Source organism: Babylonia areolata, chromosome 29 (genome assembly GCF_041734735.1).
Source record: "Babylonia areolata isolate BAREFJ2019XMU chromosome 29, ASM4173473v1, whole genome shotgun sequence".
NCBI lineage: Eukaryota > Metazoa > Mollusca > Gastropoda > Neogastropoda > Buccinidae > Babylonia > Babylonia areolata.
The window spans coordinates 23,634,384-23,658,179 of NC_134904.1; the positions used below are offsets into that span (position 1 = coordinate 23,634,384).

Sequence of the window (23,796 nt, forward strand, 5' to 3'; positions counted from 1 at the left end):
GAAACCCCCTGTGGGTAATGAAGGGTTTCGTTGTGCTTTGTGAGCGTTTTTCCGTTCGTAATATCCCAAATTCTCCGGGTTTTGAAAGGGGAAAAACAATTATTCCCCAAAGGCCTTGGTATTTGTGAGGAGTGGAAGAGATGGACTTAGGGTGATTTTTCCCCTGCCCATGGGCGTTTTTTGGGCCCCCGCTAAAACTTGGAAGAATGAAGGGCGTGTGTTCCGGAGGGGCCCCTCTTTGTTGGACCCCTCTTCCCCCCAAAGTCCTTGTACCGGGGTTGGGGTTTCTTCCCCTGGGGGATTTTTTGTAGGCAAATGAGTTGGGTTGCCTTGTCCCTCAGACCAAGAGAGGGCTTTCCTTTTGCCCTGTGGGGGGGGAAAGGGGGAGTGGTGTGGGCCTTTAAGGACCAGCCATCCTGATATGTGAAGGGCAAAATTCAGGCATGAATGAGGCTTTTTTGTCTGTGGTGCGGGTGCCCTTTAAAAAAGAAAGGGGTAGGGATGTTTTTTTAAAATAAATATATTTTTGTGCAATGGGATTATAAACTTCCATAAAACTCAAGTGAGGGGTGTCGGGAAATTTATGCCTAGGGAAAATGACGGATTAGTCACGAGAAATAAACGGTGTGTAAAAAAATTTTGGGTACCCGTGCAAAGATTTTTCCCAAGAAAAGGGGTTAAGTGTGCATAATCCGTAATGGGAAGGAATCTGTGTATGCACCTATATATAAGAGATGTACATACGCATACGAATAAAGTGCCAGTATGTAGACACAGAGAGATCTGGGCATGTGAACAGGATGATGCAACTGCAAGTGTGTCTATATTGCTATGTAGGGACTCTCAATAAACAGGTGTCAATAGGTGTCATGATATGATTATATATATATATATATATATATATATATATAAATATAAACACACTTTTTTTTTCTTTTTTCTTTTTTTTAAAGAAATCAAAAAGAATAGAAGCGGAAATACTGTGATTTATTTCCTGTTATTGTTGAATAACCGGAAGAGAATGGTAATCAGGATGGTTGCCTGCAGAGGACTGTGTGCAAGTGTGTGGGGATGAAGACCCCAAAGTTCAGTGACCAAAGCCTGGAAAACAGCAAGAAAGGTGCAGTTGCTATGCCAAAGTTTGTGTAAAGTCCATGAATGGACATCAGGGACCCAATGAGAAAACCGAAAGAAAACATCACTGGTGGACAGCACGGGGGGCAGGAGTAACGTGCTGTGTCGGCGAAAGTAACTGCAGCTTCAACCGCCTAGGTTACAAATGCGGAGTAGCCTCCCTTTGCGCCAATAATCGTCGAAAAGGATGGTTGTCTCAGAGCACATATCCCCTGGTGCGACCTGTCCTCGCTGTCGAGGGAGGAATGTCATGTTACGTGTGAGAGTCCGTGGTTTGATGCCACCGTAACCGACACAGGTGAAACGGCCGCAAGGGGGAATAATTATACTGTCCCTTAGTGCCGTGGGCATCCAACCCAAATCGGTCGCCATCGGACGCGAGGGGACAGTCGGGGCATGTGGCATGAACGGCGCCGTAATCCGGTGTTATGGGCGTCGTGGACGAGGGGGTGACAAGTCCGTCGGCTTTGCCGTGGGATGTGCATCCCCCTGTAGCTGAACGGCGGTCCAACCTTGCGAATAGCTCTTGCAAGAGGACCAACGTTCAGCTGTTGTGTGTTGATGGATAAAGGGATAGACAAGATCGGCCCGAGCACTGCCGAGAGGCAGGATCAAGTTATTAAGAGGCACTCCAACGTGGGAAGTGCCAATATTAGTCTGGGTAACAGCAGAGTTAGGCAATGGGGCAGAAGAATCCAGCACTGCCGAAGTTCAAATGGGCCATGCACGTACCTGCTCTGTGGGCGAGGGGCGGTGCAGGCACAAGGTGTGGCACGGGGAAGCAGAGTGGTGCATAATTGCTGCAGCAAGTTAGCGATGAGTTGCTGATTGTTTGGTTGAGCAGCTTGCTGAGATGCTGGGAAACAGTAGCAATCGGCGGTGTGGCAGATGGGGTCATCACCACATAGCTTGGTGGGACCGTGCACGCACCCGCACTGTAGGCAAGGAGCAGTGCCGGTGCAAGGGAAATAACTGCGGTGGTCACTGGCAAGGGTGCCAAAGCAGGGGTTGCCTCCCTTGGATCGGGCGCTCCAGACAAGAACAGGGGGTGCATGCGTATGGGCAAGCATGTCCCCTAGTGGTCCACCTTCCTCCCTACACCTGGGGAGGGCATCCCTACGCGCCTCGGTCGCCATTGGATCCGAGACGGTCGAGGCATGCCGCGTGAGGGGTCTAAGGTGCGGATCCAAAACAAGCTTTTTTTTTTTTTTTTTTCTTCTTTTTTTTTTTTTTTTTTTGGTGTTGTTTCCCCAAAGCAATTGTGGCACATTCCATTGGTGCAACTGTGGGTATGGGTAAAGAGATAGAGAAGGTCGACTCGTACACTGCCGACTGGCAGGGCCGAGAAAACGCGGATCGCATCGAGTGCGTTCGCGGAGCGATAAAAATGACATTAAAGGCAACACTGAGTGTGTGGCAACAAACCTCTAGAAGTCACCAGAGGAGGTGTAGAAGGTGGTGGAGGTCTGGAGTCGACTGGAGGGAGTGGAGGAAGTGGAGGAGGCGGCGGGGCTGGCGTTGTTGAGAGGGCCAGGAGTAGAGGGCCCAGAGTGTCAGCGAATCGATTGTGATTGCGCCTTAATTTTAGCACGATTGCCCAATCCAGCTACATAATTATGTGACCTGGTTGGAGACATAATTTGACAAAAAACAAGAACGCCAGAGAATCGACAGGCAGGCAGAAGATACAAAAAAAACTTAGCCATATGAAGAGCACAGGAAGTCAAGATGGCTGCCGGAAAAAGAGAGCACTAGCTAGCGGGACAAAGGGGAGGTTACCTACTTCCGGAGGTTATCGGCCGTTGTTGCTTTCATTTTCTCCGCATAGGCGGATAGTAGTTTGCACAGGACAGGAATGTCAGACACCTGCCGGAGTCTGCACTAGATGGGTCACGGCTGAGTATGTGTAATTAAAGAAGTCTATGGCCCCACATCCTCAGTGCAGATGGGAATACCTTGATCACCGAGAAGGAGAAAATTCTCGAATGCTGGGCTGAGCACTTCGACAAGGTCTTAAATCGCCCTTCCTCCATAAATGATGAAGCCATAGACCGTCTCACACAAGTCCCTATCAACGAAGCACTGCAATCCGTCTGCTATCCATTGGCAAAGCACCTGGCTCAGACTCAACCAGCAGAGGCCTACAAGGATGGAGGCACTGTGCTGACTGAGAAGCTCCATCAGCTGTACTCACTCATGTGGAAAGAAGAGACGCTCCCCCAGGATTTCAAAGATGCTCTATCATTCACCTGTACAAGCGAAAGGGGAACCAGCAAGCCTGTGTCAACCATCGGGGTATTTCCTTGCTCTCCATCACAGGCAAGATACTTGCCAGGATCCTACTAAACCGCCTCACAGCACACGTTGACCAAGGTCATTTGCCTGAGAGCCAATGTGGATTCCGGAAAGAGCGCGGAACCATCGACATGGTGTTTGCTGCAAGGCAGCTGCAAGAGAAATGTCAGGAGCAAAATGCTGACCTGTTCTCCACCTATGTTGACCTCACCAAGGCCTTCGACACCGTGAGTAGAGAGGGTCTGTGGAAGATCATGGCCAAGTTCGGATGCCCTCAGAAATTTATTTCCTTGGTCAGCCAATTCCATGAAGGTATGCAGGCTTGAGTCCAGGACAATGGCAAAACATCTGCTCCTTTTCCAGTCACAAATGGTGTCAAGCAAGGCTGCGTCCTGGCTCCAACATTGTTTAGCCTCATGTTCTCTGCAATGCTTACTGATGCCTTCAGAGATGGCGATGTTGGAATCAGCCTAAAGTACCGAACAGATGGCAAGCTGTTTAACCTAAGAAAGCTTCAAGCAAAAACCAAGGTCATGACAGACATCATCAGAGACTTTATGTTTGCTGATGATTGTGCCCTCAACACTGGATCTGAAGCTGACATGCAACTCAGCGTCGACAAGTTTGCCACTGCCAGCAGGAACTTCAGCCTTACCATCAGCACGAAGAAAACTGAAGTTCTCCATCAGCCAGCCCCAGGGAAACCCTACGTTGAGCCCAACATCACAGTCAACGGTCAGAGACTCAGTGCGGTGGAGCGGTTCACATACCTTGGCAGCACACCGTCACAAAATGCGACCATCGACGATGAAGTGAACATCAGGATTGCAAAACCAAGCGCAACCTTTGGCAGACTCTATGCAAATGTCTGGAACAGAAGAGGCATTGGTCTCGAGACCAAGCTAAATGTCTACAGAGCAGTAGTTCTCCCCACACTACTGTACGCCTGCGAAACTTGGACAGTGTACCAACAACATGCCAAGAAGCTGAACCACTTCCATACAACACGCCTCAGGAAGCTACTGAACATCAAGTGGCAAGACAGGACCCCAGACACAGAGGTGCTCGCATAAGCCACCCTTCCAAGCATATTCACCATCCTGATGCAGTCCCAGCTTCACTGGGCTGGACACGTGGCGCGCATGCCAGACCATCGGCTGCCCAAAAGGCTCTTCTATGGCGAGCTGCAACAAGAAAAGAGATCACGCGGAGGTCAGAAGAAGCGCTTCAGAGATACTCTGAAAGTCTCTCTGAAAGCGTTTGATATCAACCCTGACTCCTGGGAGGAATCTGCAATGGACCGTGACAAATGGCGCACTGCTGTGCACAAAGGCGCCAAGTTGTGCGAGGCCAACAGGACTGCTGCAGCTGTTCAGAAAAGGCAGGCCAGAAAGTCACGGGCAAACAAGCTCCCTGACAATGATATGCCTGTCTTTGTCTGCCCCAACTATCAGCGAACATTTTGTGCGCAGACTGGACTATTCAGCTATCTGCGCATTAACAGACAGACTATTCAGCTATCTGCGCATTAACAGACAGACTCATGAGCATCACCCCCCACCACCCTCCCCGCATCTCCCAGCTGGATGACAATGATGGTCGTGCATCGATCTCGATGGACACATACCATGTGCTGGGACTCTGCTGAAGCCTTTGTGGCCAGGAAACACAACCGTGCTGTCAGAGCCTACAACAGTCTTAAAAGCTCTGGGAATACTTCATCTGGGACAGATTCACAAAGACTGACCAAGTGCAAAAGAACTCTCGAAGGACGCAAATGAGCATCTTTAAGTCCCACCAAAAGGAGAAAAAACTACAAAAGTAGACTTATAACACATGCGAGGTACAAGAAAGAGGTTCTTGGTGACAAGAAAGGAAAGATGGCACACTTTGGTAGTGCACATGAACAACTCAATGATCCTTTCTATTACTTAATAGGGATGATTTAAGTCAATTTAGGTAATTATGGACAGAAAAACTGACCAAACTGTAAGCAGATATTACAAAAAATCCCCTACTCATGTAAGTGGGGTGTACGGACATATGGATCATAAATGATGATGTTTGTTCAACAAATCAAACATTGTTATAAACTGTGGTGATACAATACTTGAAACTTTGGAGTTTAGGTTGTTAAATAGAATGTAATGTTCAGGTACATTTTCACTGGTCATTCTTGATAGTAGGAGTGATATGATAAGAAACTCTGCAAACCTAATCTTAGTCAAATATGATACTTCACCAATAATAACATACCATTTATGTTGATCCACACACTGTCACGACAATACAAAAAACAGTGTATTTTTTAACCATACCCTGGTATATTCATACAGTAATTCATTTTTGGCAGACAGGTATATTCAGACGGCAAAGTGATCAAACTTTCGGGGATTTATGGTCACCTGAAGGTCTATTATGTTTTGTGTTATGTATAGTTTTTGAAGTTTTGAACAATGACAGTGGAGGAAAACAACATAACTGCACTTGGTTGTTGTGTCTGATAGATATGCATGCATTTTAGCACCATTTCCATCCATAACCACACAGACATTAATTTTCTTTTTTTTCTTTTTCTTTCTTATTTTGTGTATTTTTCCCTAAAAATCATAGTTATTTTCCCCTGATTAGAAGTCATATCATCCTGTTAACACTGACCATATATGATAATTATATTATCCACTCATTAACCTTCAAGAAAACGTATCAGTTTACATACTTATAAACTTTTTAAAAAATTTCTGCAAACATTACATATAGTTCTGGAAGTCAAAGGGTTAACATATAAACAATTTATGTGTTTTATCCACCAAGCTTTTAACCCGTTCCCTTCTTAACTACCACTCTACTGCTTAGATATTTCATAAGTAGCCCTTCTTCGCTTCCACTTTACTGCTCAGATATTTCATAAGTAGCATCTGCATTGATTCCCCTAAAAAATGACTTTACAGCCAAACAAGATGGCAAACTGAGAGTGTCAATGATACTAAATCATGTTGCCATTTGAATATTCAGCAAGTTCATTCTTGTTAATTCAATGCCCACTTTCTGATATTACCATACAATAAACATGTCAACAATTCACCCTTTCACTTCCAGAACTATTTCTGACCTATAAAAAAAAAAAATCACAAAAATTAAAATTATGCTCAAAAGTGTGTAAAAGTAATGTTTTCTTGAAAGGAAAATGAATGGAGAATATAATTATCATAACTTCAACGTTGACAGGATGAGATAACTCCCAATCAGGGGAGGATAACTCGGATTTTTAGGGAAAAAAAAGTACACAGAATATTTTGAAAAAAATGAAGAAAATTCAAGTTTGTTTATTTTACAGGTGGAAATAGTGCTAAAATATTAGCAAATGTGTTACACACAACAACCAAGTGCAATTCTATTGTTTCCTGCACTATCATGTTGTTTCAAACAAACACTATACATAACCACTCACATACACCCACCCACCCACCCCAACACCCACAAGCACTATAACACAATATTAGAATAAGAAAACTCATTATAAACAATATTTTGGCTTGAAGCTTTTGTCTAGAGGGTTTCACAGTGGACGAAAACCCCTAAATGAATGCTTCAAGCCAAAATATTGAGTCTCTTCTGTAACTACTTCTGACATGACCCTGCCCTGTTCCTTCTGATGTACCTTGCAGCAGATAATCATCATCAGGATAACCATTTTCGTAGTGGTTATTGTCAACATTGTGCAGAAAATCAAACAAAATTCTAGCCACCTCTTCTGTATTGTATGACCTTGCAGCCATGTTGGCAAGCTCAACAGCTTTTCACTTTATAAAAAGCAAAAAACCACATCAAAATCAAGCCAAAACTTGCTGAAAAATTGCTTGGAACACTAAGGCAGCCGCCATTTCCAAGGGAGGTAAGTGTATGCAAAGAGTGGCTGGACACCTGATTATACAATTACCCCCAAACCACATAAGTGAAAGGCTAAAGGTAGTCAGTCAGGAATTTTTGTCTGCATTTCCTTTTATTACATACAAGAAATAGTGTGTTGCGCTTCAAACCACAGCTTGATTTGAAATCTGAATAACAATTAACATGTATTGCAAATCAAGTAACAAACTAGAAATATCCAAAGAATTTTGCTGATGTGAACGCAGGGAATAAAATAAAATGTACAACCCAGAAAATTAAAATTAATACAGAGCACTTGCACCCCCACATATATTTGTTTCCATAAAATTTAATACTAAAAAAATAATAATGATAATGATAAACAGATAATATCTAAATGAACAGCTAAAAACATAACTGATTACAATAAAATACAGAAAATTAGCAGTTGTAAAGTAGGCAGTAAAAATCTGACATGGACACAAATAGCTGTAAATATTCTGAACTCTGGAAACTACCTTGACTGCTTCCAGAATGTTTCTTTCGGCCCTTGTGTGAGCAGCATCTTTATGGTTTCTGGCAATGGTGGCCTGAAAATGGAAATGGGAGCAATACATACATGCCATAAAATATACACAGGACACCAGTAACATACTATCTTCAATAAAAACAAAACAGTACTTTTTGAAAAAAAAAATCCTGCATGACCATGGGGTTAATTTTCATTTCCTAAATCAAAAAGCAGAAACTTTAACATTAAAAATTCAAGAATGAACATCATACTGTAGATTTTATAATTTGCAAAAGAATTTCTTCCGTATACCTGTAAAAAAAAAACAACCCACAATAATATCAATATAATTACATTCAACACAAACCCAGTATCTCATAAATTAATTGTTTAGCTTGGTCACAAGGATTCTTTGAATTTAATCAAGTTTCTGATCAGAAAAGTTTGCTAGATTGATAATTCTATTGAAAGTTTCCAAAATATATTGTAAATATTGGAACTGATTTTCATTCTGCGGTGTGTGTGACCCACAATAATTCAGAGAATGACACATTTGCTGCCGCTGATCTAAAAATAGATCAGTATGTGTTTTTGTGTGTGTGTGTGTGTGAGTGTAACCTCATAAAAGCAATCATGTTTTGAAACAGCAGCATGTTTGTCAGTCTCCTGTACACTCAAGAGAGAGTGTTTCCCATAATGCACTCTAGCATGTTGTTTACGCACAGAAATCTGAGAAGGACCCCCAGTTTTCAGCACTCTACATCCCCAAAATGCATGGAATTTTCCTGACAAGTTTTTACTTCCAGGATGGTCTGCGAGGCCGCCGACTCACCAGTAGTGATATCATTGCAGAGCAGATGATACCAAGTGCTTGGATTTGCATCCCTTGTTTTTTGTGCATAATATCAATATGTGTGGATAACTTTCGCAGACCTGCTTAGTATGATTCATACTTTGTCTCCTTTATTCAGGAACCCAGACTGCCGCACTTCAGCCAAGAAAAAAGCCCACAACAAAACAAAAATACAACTCGCAGTAAAAATCTTTCTGACCACGAAACCTAAAGGGATCTATAGCTAAAGTACCAGAGATTCGTCTGCTTTACCTGCATGTAGTGTTTTGTTCAAACGTGCATGCAGATTCCGTCTCTCATTTGGACGTCGGTACATTTCACTATGGTTGTTGTTTTTCATCATGCATACACATGCACACACGCACACATGCGCATGCACGGACACACACACACACACTCACACACTGAGACACACACACACAGATCAACACACAGACAGACGCACAGCCATGGACACACATATCCCTCACACAAATACATCGACGTGTGCGCATGTACACATACACTGCACACACACCACCATGCCCACACACGCGCATGGTGTGTGCACGATTTCCATTCCTGTCTAGTCACTTAACAGCAACAATCACTTTATACCAGGCACTGAAGTACAACATACATCAGGCAGTGATATGGCAATACTAACATGGCTGCAGTTATCACAATTTCTCTCTGTCTCTCTCTGTGTCTTGTAACACAGAGTAGAATTTTAGACACACACACACACACACACACACACAGAGGCTAACACTGAATACACATGCATGTCTGCAGCGATGCGCATATAAACTTTCTGTCTTTCTTTACTCTCTCACTCGTTCTCTCACTGTTTATGGAAATGACAATAAAATCCTGCGAGTTTGATCCTATACCAGCCTCGGTCTTTTCCCAGTGTGTCTCACAGCTTCTCCCCACAATCACCAATATTGTCAACTCATCCCTTCTCACTGGAACATTTCCATCCATTTTCAAAACTGCAATCGTCCGGCCTCTTCTGAAGAAACCCAACCTTGACGCAAACATTTTAAAAAACTATCGACCAGTTTCTAATCTTCCATTCATGTCCAAACTCCTTGAAAAAGCTGTCCTCAAGCAGCTCAACAACCACCTTTGTTTCAACAATCTCATCCACCCATTTCAGTCTAACTGTCGCGCTGACCACAACACCGAAACCACTCTCCTCCACATTCTGAACAATCTACTGATAGCGTCCGATTCAGGAAAAATTTCCCTTCTCACTCTTCTCGACTTGTCAGCCGCCTTTGAAACGACAGACCATTCAATCCTTCTTTCCCGTCTTCATTTTACATTTGGTATCAACGGCACTGTTCTAAACTGGTTTAAATCTTATCTCACTGATCAATTCCAGTCTGTCATTGTTGATCATTTCCAATCTGAACCCATTAAAATCGAACATAGAGTCCCACAGGGATCTGTTTTAGGCCCAGTGCTCTTCACACTGTACACTGCTCCTCTCGCTGAAATTATCAACCGCCATAATATTAGTCATCATTCTTATGCTGATGACACTCAACTCCAGAAGAGTGATACCCCTGAAAAATTGTTGTCGCTCTTGCAAGAAACATCCAACTGCTTCCTGAACATTCAAAATTGGATGACTCGAAATAAGTTACAATCGAACGCATACAAAACTGAAGCAATGATCATAGGAACTAAACAAAAACTGTCTTCCATCACAACTGACACAATCAAACTTGGCAGTACATCCATCCCTCTTTCCACGTCAGTCAGGAACCTCGGTGTTGTCCTTGACAATACACTGTCCATGCAAAAATTTATCAGTCAGACATTTCAGTCCTGCTACTGTCAACTGCGGTGCATCAGTGTCGTCCAGAAATATCTGTCCACTGATGCAACATCTAGACTTGTCGTTCTCATTCTCTCTCGCCTTGACTACTGCAACTCTCTATTGTCTGGTTTGCCTGCTTCATCCATTCAGTCCCTTCAGCGCATACAAAACTCTCCTGCCCAACTTGTCCTCAGAAAGAAAAGATCTGAGCACATCACTCCTCTTTTGCAACATATCCACTGGCTCCCTGTCTCACACCGAATAAAGTACAAGATCAGCACTCTATGTTATAGATGTATTCACACAAAACTGCCCCTTCCTATCTCTGTGGCTGCCTTCACCAATACACTCCATCTCGCTCACTAGATCGGCTTCGGATCCACTCTGTTTACGCATACCCAGATTCAAACACTCGACTGTTGACCACCATTCTTTCTCTGTCTCTGGACCTTGCAACTGGAATGAACTTCCTCTTTCGCTTCGTCAAGTCTCCACACTCAGCTCTTTCAAGTCTGGCCTTAAAACCCACCTCTTCCCAAAATAGCCTCCCTTGCCTGTCTCTTCCTTGTCTTTATTTTTTACAGTTTTAGAGTTATGCATGCGTGTGAATGACTGGTGCGAAAGCGCTTTGATTTGTCTCTGCACAAGATTCAGTGCTATATAAATACCATTATTATTATTATATAACATAATCAGTCCAGTGATTCACCATGCACCTGCTGATCACTTTTCAGGATTGAATTTTCTATTTTTGATTGTTGGAGAGCATTCCAAAATGTCAAAGTGTAGAATTTTAGTTAATTGCCTTATGGAGTCAAATGAGGGTGCTTATATTTTGTTTTAGCTGTCATTTTCTTGGCATACTAAAACCATTCATACTCTAACATAATTTAGAAGGTTCCGGGGGAAACTACCAATGCCCATTCACTGCTTATTTCCAGATTATTACTTGCAGGCTGTAATTCCCATCTTAGTCACTTTCAGCTGGCAACTGAAATATGGCAAAAGAGGCAGTATTTTTAAATGGTTTTGACAGGCATGTCTCTGAAAACATTCCTGTCCTGTGCAAACTACTATCCGCCTATGCGGAGAAAACGAAAAGTAACTACGGCCGATAACCTCCCGGAAGTAGGTAGCCTCCCCTTTGTCCCGCTGGCAGCAAGCAGGGAGAACAGGAAGCGGGGAGGACAGGAGAGTCTTAAATTTGGGTCACGGTTAGTATGTTATTTAAACGAAATTTTAGATAGAAAATTTCCTTTTAATTACACATACTTAACCGTGACCCAACTAGTGCAGAATAGCGCGACAAGGTGGAGGGCTCGCCTGTTCTACTGTCTGTGTGCTGCGATGGCCTGTTGTGCAACTACCACAGAAGCGATGCCTCTTGAGCCATCATCCCGCAGGCGTGCAACGTCTCAGGTAGAAGCCAATGAAGGTGGCAGGGTTTTTCCAGTAGGTAGCATCCATGATGTCTTGCAGCCGTGTTGAGTGCGCTAAGGCAAGAGAAGAGGACCATGCTCTGACTTCATGTGCTCAGGCTGAGGAGGCATCAAGTCTCAACCCTGCGCCTGCATATGCGCCTTTAATCACACTGACTATCCATCGAGACAGTGACGTTTTGCTAATGTCACGCGGATGGTCCAGGTTCCAGCTAATGAAGAGGCGTCATCTGGACAATCAGAAGGGACGCAACCTTTTAAGGTATATGCGCAGGGCCCTGACAGGGCAGAGGAATCTGTCCTCGTCGTCATGTGCCAGTATAGAAGAGAGTGGTTTGGTGAAAAGAATGGGAGAGGGTGTATTGGGAGTTTGATTTTTGGCAAGAAATTCGGGGAGGAATATAAGTGAGATAGATCCGTCCGGCTCAAAGGCTATATCTTGTGTGATGCCACTGAGGGCATGAACCTCACTACACCGCCTGCCTGTAGCTACTGAGATGAGGAAGAGTGTCTTCATGGAGAGTAGCTTGAAAGGAGCTATAGCAAGGGGTTCAAAGGGGGCCCTGCGGAGGTATTGTAGGACCAGAAAAAGGTCCCAAGAAGGGGTCCAGAGGGATTTACGTGCATGACTGAGGGAAGCCCCTCGGACCAGTGCCCTGAGCAGGGGGTCATCTGAGAAAGAGGGCCCACCCAGTTGCCGAAGAGTGGAGCTGATTGCAGCGCGATGGACGCGTACTGCGGAGGCAGAGAGGCCTTTGGAGGAGGAGAGGAAGGCAAGAATGTTGGCGAGATCCATATTGGATGGGTGTGTGGGACTGACTGACTGGGTTGAACACCAGGAGAGCCAGCGGTTCCAGTGTGCAGAGTAAACACCTTGAGTGCCTTTGCGATGTGACCTGCACACAAAATGAAATGAAATTATGGTGCTTAGAGCCTCGCCGACCACTAAGGCCATCTCAAGGCTATCGCCGCGTTAATAACTACTACAAGGATAAAAAAAACCAAAAAACAACCAATTAAAACGAGTCACCACTTCAAACTTTCCACTCCAAAGTTTAAAAAAAACTTCCATAGTTTAAAACCTTCAAATCTGGTTAAAAACGTTCACTTCTTTTAAGAAGTCCATCAGCGCCCATGCAGGGACATCACGAAACAAAGTCTTTAAAGAAACCGCCATGTAATGTCTGCGTCTAACGTCATGCAGATCCCAACAGTCAAGGAGCACGTGTTTCACGGTGAGAGGCACATCACAGGGAATGCATCGAGGGGCCTCTTCCCCCTTCAACAAGTAAGAATGAGTAAAAAAAAGTGTGTCCCACACGCAGTCTGCACAGCACAGACTCCTTTCTGTTCTTCACCCCCGAGGGGAGGGTCTCTTTTAAGTCTGGACGGATCTGGAAGAGCTTGTTGTCCGTCTGGGTGTTCCACTCCTCTTGCCAAAGATCCTTAACGTAAGTGTTCACCTTCCGCTTCATGTCTGTGTATGGTACAAAGGATCTGGATAATTCTTTCTTTACAGCGTTCCTGGCCAGCAGGTCCGCCCTTTCGTTACCACGAATGCCAACATGTCCGGGAACCCAGGCCAACACAACCTCGTATCCTTTCTTTGTTGCGAGAGTAAAAGCTTCATAAAATTCCAGCAGTTTGGGATGAGTGATATTCCTGCAGGCCATCGCCTCCAGGGCTGACAAGGAGTCGGAAAAGATCATGAATCTCTTTTGCTTCGAAGAGAGAACCATTTTTACCGCCAGAACCAGTGCGGTCAGTTCCGCAGTGTACACCGAGCTGTCAGACAGGATGTGTTCCGTTGAGGGCCGGTCAGGAAAGGCGGGACAGAACGCAGATGCAGCGACTCCGTCCTCTGACTTGGAACCGTCAGTGAAGATTCTTTGAAAAGAAGAAAGTTCTGTATGCCAGAGAACTGGTGGAGTCTTTACGGTACGAGGCCAGATCGAATCGGACCTCAGGTGTTCTAAAGGTCCACGGAGCGCTGTCGGGGAACTTGGAGAAATCTGAGATGCCACCGACATCCAGATCGGCATTTTCTAAGTGCGGCTGAATGCGGAGTCCGAGAGGAGGGATGCAGTTTGGGCTGTCTGTAAATTTCTTATCGAAAGGGTTGTTGAATACAGCATCGTAAGCAGGGTTTGTAGGTTCAGAAAACAATTTCAAATAATAGTTTAGGGTCAGCTTCAGTCTGCGGTTGGAGAGAGGCCCCAGCCTCTGCGTACAGGCTGTGCACAGAGGTGGTGCGGAATGCACCTAAGCTGAGACGGAGCCCTTGGTGGTGTATAGGGTCCAACAGTTTCAGGTAAGACGGTCTGGCCGAGCCGTATACTATACTTCCGTAATCCAGTTTGGACCGGACCAGAGCTCTGTAGAGGTGCAAGAGAGTTCTCTTATCAGCACCCCAGTCCGTGTGTGCCACAACTCGGATGATGTTCAGGGCTTTTTGGCAAGATATTTTCAGCTGTTTGATATGGCTGAGGAAGTTCACCTTCTGATCAAAGACGACCCCTAAAAATTTAGCTTCCTTGACCACCGGGATGGTGGATTTTCCCAGACGGATTTCAGGGTCCAGATAGAACTGACGAAAGTTATGAAAATGAATACATTCAGTTTTGGAGGACGAAAAGGTGAAGCCATTCTCCTCTGCCCAACACTAGATTTTGTTGACGCAGAGCTGAAGCCGTCGCTGGATGCTGGCATACGTGCTGCTGGTTGCATACAAGGCGAAATCGTCCACGAACAGCGAGCTGTCCGATCCCTTCTGAACGGATTGAACGATGTCATTAATTTTGATGCTGAAGAGAGCCGGCAACAGAATGCTCCCTTGCAGAACACCCAGCTCCTGCTCGTGAATGTCGGACAGGGTGGTGCCGACTCTCACCAGGAATTGTCTGTCTTGCAAAAAATTGTGGATGAACTGAGGCAGGTGTCCTCGGAAGCCGAGCTTGTGCAGGTCCAAGAGGATTCCAAATTTCCAGGTGGTATCGTAAGCTTTCTCTAAGTCAAAAAATATGGCCACCACATGGTGTGTGTTTACAAAGGCATTTCTTACAGTGGTTTCCAGACGAACCAGATGGTCAACGGTAGAGCGATGCTTGCGGAAACCACACTGTTCTTTCGCCAGAAGGCCGTCGGTCTCTAGTTTCCACATCAGTCTACCGTTGACCATCTTCTCCATCAGTTTGCAGATGCAGCTGGTCAGTGCTATAGGGCGGTAGTTGGAGGGGTTTGAGGGGTCTTTTCCGGGTTTCGGCACTGGGATTATGAGGGCTTTCCGCCAGGAGGGTGGAAAAAAGCCTGTGATCCAGATGTGGTTGTAAACTTTGAGCAGGGTGTCCAGACAGGTTTCGGGAAGATGTTTTAAGAGTTTATAATGGAACTCGTCCATTCCTGGACAAGAATCTGTACAGGTCTGAAGGGCAGATTTAAGTTCATTCATTGTGAAAGAAAGGTTGTAATTCTCTGTGTTGTTGGAAGAGAAGTTACATGGTGTTTTTTCTGTCAGGTTTTTGGTTTTGAGAAACTGAGCAGATTTGTTAGCAGATCTCGAGTTCTGTTCGATTGTGGAGGCAAGCAATTTGGCAACTGCTTTCTTCTCTGTGACCAGAGCGTCTGAAAGTTTAAGATGATGAAAGGTTGGGCACACGTTTTTGCCCTTATTTTTTTTTAAAACCCTCCACACTTTCTTCTTGGGTGTGTTGAAGGTTAAGGAAGAGCAAAAATCTCTCCATGACTTTCTCTGGCTCTTTTTAAAAACATACCTGGCTTTCGCCCTCAGCTGTTGATGGGTTTGAACGCTATCGGTCTCCGGTCTCTGAAAGACGCGTCGCTGCGCTCTCTTCCGAGACTTACGGGCCTCCCGACATTCTGCGTTGAACCAGGGCGTTCTTGGCATCTGAGACTTGGAGGTAGACGATGGGGCTGCTGCTTTGGCGCAATCTAAAACGATCCGAGTCAGAGTGTCAGCAGGGTCCTTGCTTTTCAATACTGTTTCTTCCTGCAGCTCCGCTCTTATCTTTGTGGTAAAAATTCCCCAGTCGGCTTTGTCATAGTTCAGGCGGTCAGGCAGAGAGTCACCTTCTCCATCTGTGGGGCGGAGGACGACAGGAAAGTGGTCACTCCCGTGCAGATCGTCATGCACTTTCCACTCGTAGTCCAGGACCAACGATGGATCACAGACCGACAGATCTAAACACGAGAGCTTTCCAGAGGACAGATGAAGGTAAGTGGGAGACTTGTCGTTAAGACAGCACAAGTCCATATCGGAAAGAAAGTTTTCCAAGAGAAGACCTCGGGCTGATGTCATCTCACTTCCCCAGAGCGGGGAGTGTCCATTCAAGTCGCCCAACAGTAGAAACGGTCGTGGGAGCTGGTCGACCAGGTTCATGAGGTCCTGCCTCAGAACACGGACGGAAGGAGGAAGGTAGAGAGAGCAGACAGTGATGGTTTTCCCAAGTGTGACTCAACTGCCACCGCCTGTAAAGGGGTGCTTAAAGGAACTGTACTGTATAAAAGGGACTTGCATATAAAAAGAGCGACACCTCCCGTCAATCCCTCTTGCTTCGGTTGAGCGGGTTTAAAAATGGAGTTAAAACCAGAGAGAGATAAAACCTTGCCATCTCTTTGCAGAGTCTCCTGCAGCGCCAGCACTGAAGGTTTCAAAGCACGACAAAGCAGCTGAAGTTCCTGGAAATTGGCGTAGAACCCACGGATGTTCCAGTGGATCACTGCCATTAAAAAGGTTAAATAAAAGAAAATAAAATAAAGCAGCAGCCTATTCCATCGCTACCCCCTGCTCCTCTGCTTGCGGTGGCTCAAGGTCAGCCAAGATCGAGTACCTATTTTTGGAATTTAATTTTTCTGATTCCGACCAAGCCGGAATATCGACCACCTCGGCTCTTCCCGATCTCGCCGAGGCCGCAACCCTCCCCTCCTTGAGTTTTGGAGGTACGGGGGGTTTCTGGCCACTTCTGCCAGCCCGAGGGCCAGGCAGACGAGAGGCGGGGCGAGGGGGGCCGGGGGGTGGGGGTGGGGGGCGGGAGGCGGACAACGTGCCTCCACCCGAGGCTTTCCGCTCCCGCCCAGCAGCCCCTGAGGACTGCCGCACAAGATGGGAAGGGGTGGACATGGCGCCTCCACCCAAGGCCAACGGTTCTATTAAGGTAGTTACGTCGTCCGTCTGCGTCCCTGTGGACGTCATCTGGACCGCGACGTCCACCATCTTGGGTCTGACGACAGAGGCGTAAGACGCCTTAGGCAACGCGGCCTCCACTTGTTTCCTTGCCTCAAAGAATGATACTTTCTTTTCCGTCTTCACCTTCTGGATTTCTTTTTCTTTTCTCCAGGCAGGGCAGTCTTTTGATGAGGACAGGTGGCCGCCTCCGCAGTTCGCACAACGGGCTAGACTGACGCATTCGCCCTGGTGCGCCGCCTTTGAACAGGTGCCACACGCCTCTTCCTCCTTGCATCGGTCCCGCACATGTCCAAATTTCTGGCATTTGAAACATCTTAGAGGGGACAGGCTTACGGTCACCATCAGGTATCCGACTCGAATGTCCTTGGGGACATTCGGGCAGCAGAAGGTGAGGAAAAATGTGTTGGTCGGGACTCTGTCCGACCCCTTCTTTACTGTCACCCTGTAGACGTCGGTCACTCCCTGAGAGGACAGCTCGCTCTTGATCTCTGCTTCAGACACTCCTCTCAACTCCAGGCATCTGATAACCCCCTTCGAACAGTTCAGTCCTTTGTGAGGGGAAACCTTCACCGCCCTATCCACAAAAGTGGTCGCCTTGAGCAGAAGCTGTGTCTGCCTTTTAGACTCTGTCTGCACCAAAAATGCTCCGCTCCTCAGCCTCTTGATAGATTTCAGTGATCCCGCCAGACACTGGAAGCCCTTCTGGATAGCGAAGGGGCTGAGAGCCTCCAGCTCCAGTTTGTTGATGTGCCATGACTGCTGTTGCGGGGTCCAAGTTCCCGATGCTGTGTGGTTCTCCATGTGGGCACCCCAGCCCATGTTGGAGGCATCTGTGTACAGTTCTGCATCTGGTGTTGGGTTCGAGATCGGAATCCCGGCCTTGAGCCATTGCATGTCCATCCAGCGCTGGGTCGACTGTGAGAACCATGTGCCTAGAGGTAAACAGGTGTCCCATGTCTGTGAAGACTAGGACCACGTCCTGGAAGTGTCGCTGAAATGGACGTATGTGTAGTCTCCCTAGCGGAACTAGTGCAGCAAGGGACTCCATAAAGCCTAGCAGCAAGTTCCCTGGCAGACGCCGAGGTTGCCTGTGATAGCTGAGAGAGGAGGCTGTGTAGCCTGTAAAGGCGAGGCATGGCCGGACGTATAGTCATTGATACTGAATCGATCGCCATACCCAGGAATTCGAACTGTTGAGAGGGTTGTAGTTCCAATTTTTCTGTGTTCATTAGAAAGCCCAGTGATTGGCACTGGTTCCTGACAAGGTTCAGGTGATGCTGACTGAGGGCCCTGCTCTCCACAAGGATCAACCAGTCGTCTAGGTAGACCCTCAGGCGTATGCCCTTGTTCCTGAGGGCTAGGCATAGTTCCCTGACCACTGTGGTGAAGACCCACGGGGCTGGCGCAAGGCCAAATGGAAGGGCTCTGAACTGGAAGGACTTGCCATCCCATGAGAAGTGGAGCCACTTGCAGTCCCTGGGGGTGAATGATGATATGGAAGTATGCGTCCGTGAGGTCTATGGAGACTGCCCAGTCACCTTGCCTGATGGATTCCCTGATTGACGAAGGTGATTCCATGTGGAATGGTTTGTGCTGGAGGTACTTGTTTAGAGAAAGGTCTAGGACCGGCCGCCATCCACCGGAGGCTTTGGGGACGACAAATATGCAGCCGAAGGAGCCTGGTGACAGAGGAGGAGCTTCCTCTATGGCAGGCGGAACCCCGACCCTATCACCCGGAGGACACACTCGCATGCTGGGAGAGACAGCCACGCTGGCATGTGCCTGGATAGGCTGCCTGCTGGCTGCTGTTGCGCAAGTGGCGAGTGAAGGGCGGGGGTGAGTCATTGGGGGTGTACCGGTCTGGAGGTGGCTGCTGGCCTGTGTGGAGGGCGAAATGTGTACGGCTGGCGCCTGTACACCCTGGGTTGGCCCCTGGGTTGCGCCCTGGACTGCACTCTGGCATTTGAGGGAGAAGACTGACACGGGCATGGTCTGAAGGTGGTTACATTGTTGCACCTGAAGGTGTAGGGTTGATGCCGCGGAGCATGCCGCAAGTGTGCTGAAGCGCGGAGAGGGCCTGCGCCAAGGGCAAGGTCCCTACCCAAGTCTGCGCAGCGTTTTATGGCCGCAGTGGGGAAGCCCTGACCGAAGAGGGAACTGTCGGTGGGGGGAAGAGCTCTGAGGGAAGCGTGCTCTGGCGGAGAGCGCACGTATGGGGAGCGGTCGAGCACAGCATCCCTCCTGGCCAAAATAACATTCATATAGCTGGCTGATCTGCTGGACAAAAGGGGAGAAGATGGTGATGTCAAGGCCGGCTGGTTGATCAGTGGAGGTTTCCATCAGGGTTCTGGCAAGGCCCGCAAGGAAGTTCTATGGCGGCAGTCGATTCTAGAGATATTCTGACAGCTTCCTCCACACGGCTGCTCAGCCGAGCACAAAATCCAGCTCTTTAGTTGGCCGAACAGCGTCTAGCGTCTTGGGTCAAAAATTTTTTTAATGCCAGACTTTCCCACCGCACTCTGCACTGACTGGCACATTCGCCGCGGTATTTCTGACCCCGCGCGCCAAACCGGGACACTGCCTTCTTTGTTTCACTCGGCCCCGCAGCCCCCGCCCCACTTTTCCCACCTTTTCACAGCATCCACACATTTCCTGCAGCAATTACAGAAAGCTGAATTATTGCTATTCCTGGTTAATTATTGGAGTGCAGTTCGATTTGATTTACACAATTTCATTATTTTATCAACATCATCGTTTGATTTTTTTTTTTTTTTTACCTTAAAAATCTTCGTCTTTCTCGTGGAATGAAGGGCACGGCAGTGCCATAAGCCGACAGACACTCACCCCGCTCTCCATCCCCCTGCTGCTCACTCTCACCATGCTACAGTGTGTTCATTTAAACATTTGTTGTGCTGCCAAGAAAAATCACACAACTCAAAAGGTAAGCTAATCTGCATGCAGGCATGCTAAATGTTCTGTGTGTATTTACGATGTTATTGTGATAAACGCCTGTTTTCTTAGAGAGGGATTTAAACTTAACGATTTTTGCGATCATGTTTCTGCTTATCCTTCTCTTCTCTTTCTTCATTTATGTTTCAGCCATTGCCGCAACAACCGCTATGTAAGAAAACATATTGTGTTTGGAGTCAATGGAAAGCTTATTTTGTGTTCTTTTTAGAAAACCACTTCTTTAGTCGTTATTTCCGATCCATCCGAGGAGATGATGTTTGAAAGAAACAAAGCAGATTTACCGCCGAACAAGCGTACAGCGAGTGCCGCTGGCGCGGTCTGTTTGTCAGCCGCGTTTATTTATATCCATGCCCTACTTCCTGGGTTCACGAACTTTCACAGGGCCAACTAAAGTGCCAGCACTGAACACCCGTGTCCAGATCCATAAAGAATCTGTCAGGCAATGCTACTATGCGATTGCCATGCAAGCTGTGCGGGAGGAGTAGTAGGTCTTCCTGAGAAAGAGGCAGGGGTCTCTGAGGAATAGGACCCGGAGCTAAAAGTGGGGGTTTGGAAGTGGGTCTGGGCAGGGTTTTCAAGATTTTCCCTCGACCCATTGCGGCTGGAAAATTTGGGACAGAGTCAGAGGGGACATCGCTGATGGGTTGGCCCCTGATGCGTGCCAGTGTGTTTTGCAGGGCGTCAAGTACCAGGGGCGACTGTGTGAGGGCACAGTGAGGGCCATAGGAGGATCTGTGGATGCCCAAAATCTCCATAGCACCGCGGGTTTGAGGCATGCCCGGTGCGTGAATTGTCTCCACCCTATCTGGAGTGTAGGAAGCAAGGAGGGCTAGTGCTTCTTGCAAGGAAACCAGCTGATTATCTTCCGAAGGTGGTTGCTCTGTATCTGTGTCCCCATCAGAAAATGTCTCTTCCGTGGCATAGGATGATGGGTCAGGCTGTGTGCTGAGCACATGACTGGTGTGTTTGCACTGGATGCTATGAGTGTGTCCTGTTGTAGGGGAGATGAGCTGCTGGGAGGTGGTAGAGGAGGGTGGAAGCAGATTTGCTGCAGTGGAAGAAGGAGCAGTAGTAGGAGGAGGTGTGGCACCAGGAATCAGAGTGGTGCATAATTACTGCAGCAAGTTAAAATGAGTTGCTGGTTGTTTGATTGAGCAGCTTGCTGAGACGCCATTAGTGGCTGGGAAACAGCAGCAACCGGCGGTATGGCAGATGGGGTCATCACTGCATTGCTTGTAGGAACCATGCACGCATCTGCACTGAAGGCGAGGGGCAGTGCCGGTGCAAGGAAATAACTGCGACGGTCACCGGTAAGGGTGCCGAAGCAGGAGTTACCTCCCTTGGATCAGGAATTCGTGACAAGGGGAGGGGTGCATGCATATGGGCAAGCATGTCCCCTAGTGGTCCACCTTCCTCCCTACACATGGGGAGAGCATCCCTATGCGCCTCAGTCACCAATGGATCCGAGACGGTCGAGGCATGCCGCGTGGGGGAATCGTGATTCGATGTCACGGCCGCCACCATGGACACATCGCACATAGGTCCCAGTCTAGCGTGCAGATTCAGAGCAAACCTATGGTGCTGCTTCCCCAAAGGGCTTGTGTTATAATCCATTGTTGAGACTGTGGGCATGGGGAAAGGGATAGAGGAGGTCGACTCGGGCACTGCCGACTGGCAGAGCTGAGAAATCACGGATCGCATCGAGTCTGTTCGCGGGTCGAAAATAACAATATCAATGGCACTACTGACCTGGGTGTGCGGTAACAAACCCATAGAAGTCACCGGAGGAGGTGTAGGAGGTAGTGAGGGTCTAGAGTCGACCGGAGGTAGCAGAAGAAGTGGAGGAGGCGAGTGGTTGGCATTGTTGAGAGAGGCAGAGGTAGAGGGCCCAGAGTGATCACAAATCAATTGCGATCGTGCCTTAATTTTAGCCCGATCTCCCAATCGAGCCACATAATTTTGCGACCTGGCTGAAGACATAATAGGACAAAAAGCAGAAACACCAAAGAATCGATAGATAGAAAATGCAAAAAAACTTAGCCGTATGAAGTGCACAGGAACAGGAGTCAAGATGGCTGCCGGAAAAAGAGGGCGCTAGCTAGCGGGACAAAGGGGAGGTTACCTACTTCCAGGAGGTTATCGGCCGTAGTTACTTTCCTTTTCTCCGCATAGGCGGATATTAGTTTGCACAGGACAGGAATGTCAGACCCCTGCCGGAGTCTGCACTAGTGGGTCACGGTTAAGTATGTGTAATTAAATCTGAGTTTGCACATGCTATGTCATATATATATATATATATATATATATATATATATATATATATATATATATATATATATATATATAACCTATACTTTTCTGAAAAGAAAATGAACAGATTATCTAATCATAACAATTTCACATGGACTTAATGATTCTGCGATAGGAAAATTCCTACAATGAAGCAGATGGAAATTTCCATCCTGGGACACTTTTTTTTAACACTGGAAAGGGACGGAAATTTCTATGTTGGGTAATTTAAGAGGTTATGAAGGTGTTTGGCAGTTGCGCAATAACAAATGTTGTGGTTATCAAGTAAACCAGAATTATTCAAAAATTTCATTTCTTTAGTTTATATCACAGAAATTCCCACTCATGAACAGTTCTTTGGTGGATGAAAATGATAACTGCAAAATGTTGAACTTCACTAATGTTAGTAGTCTTGGTTCAAGTGTCTGAAAGGCCTGTTCAACATGTACCACATGTTTCAGCAACAAACCTTTCTCAAAATCTTCATTGCAAAGACTTTTCCAGAATCCATGCCCCCTTTCTTCCGTACAAGCAGTACCTGTGAAAACATACACACACACAAGTTAGATTGTCGGCAAAAATATTACCTATTACACAAAGTAAACTCAAATTCAAATTTCATTATGGTCTGAGAAAATTGAATAATGCAGACATGATACAACAAGAACACCAGAATTGTACCTTCAAAACTGCTCATTACTTTATGCTTAATTATTTTAAGGTAAAAAGGAATTTTTTTTTCCTAAAATAACATCTAATTGAACATACTTATGACCCAACACCACTGCTTCTGCTCAACCACCTCTAACCACAGGCTGGTCTACCAGGGTTCGGTTTACCCCTGCGCCCTGCGGCATTAGCGCATTGTCCTTGAAAATCTCGCAACCGCTCTCTCTGATGAGTGTTACAAGCCGCAACGCTTTACGGTACCCGTGCACCACCGTGTTAACATTTTTCCGTGGAGCTTGGTATACTGCAAAAACACACGGCGGAGAGTGGAGCGTCGCATTGTTTTCGTATGGCTGCCTCTGATTGGTCAATCACGCTTGCTTCTGTCTAATCATCAAACACTTACTTTCGCTAGCTTGTTGATTTCGATTTACTTTCTGGGAATTCTCTGGCGGACTTTGCAGAGTAATTTCTGAGGTTTGGGGCAAACTTTTGGAGTTTCTGGGCAATCATGCCTCCAAAAAAGAAATTGAAACTTGTTCCTGGGCAATCAGTCTTGTCATTCGGTCCACGCCCGCTCGAAACAGCTATCGAACAGGAGTCTAGCAGTGTTGAGACAGAGTTGTGTGTTAGTGATACGGATCAGCCACGGGCTTCGACTTCGACTTCGACTGACCAAGGTAAACTGACGAAACCTAAAACTTTTCAGACAACATGGCTAACACTATATCCATGGCTGAGATATGACTCAGA

At 46.6% G+C, this 23,796-nt stretch overlaps 1 protein-coding gene across 1 annotated transcript in view; it reads right to left on the reverse strand.

Annotated features, from left to right (window-relative positions):
* LOC143274617 (ribosomal protein S6 kinase beta-2-like) overlaps window positions 1-23,796 on the reverse strand; it is a 240,211-nt gene that overhangs the window by 207,332 nt on the left and 9,083 nt on the right. The window contains 2 exon segments of the mRNA XM_076578486.1: window positions 7,818-7,889; window positions 22,844-22,912. Coding sequence (XP_076434601.1) covers window positions 7,818-7,889; window positions 22,844-22,912 — 141 coding nt within the window.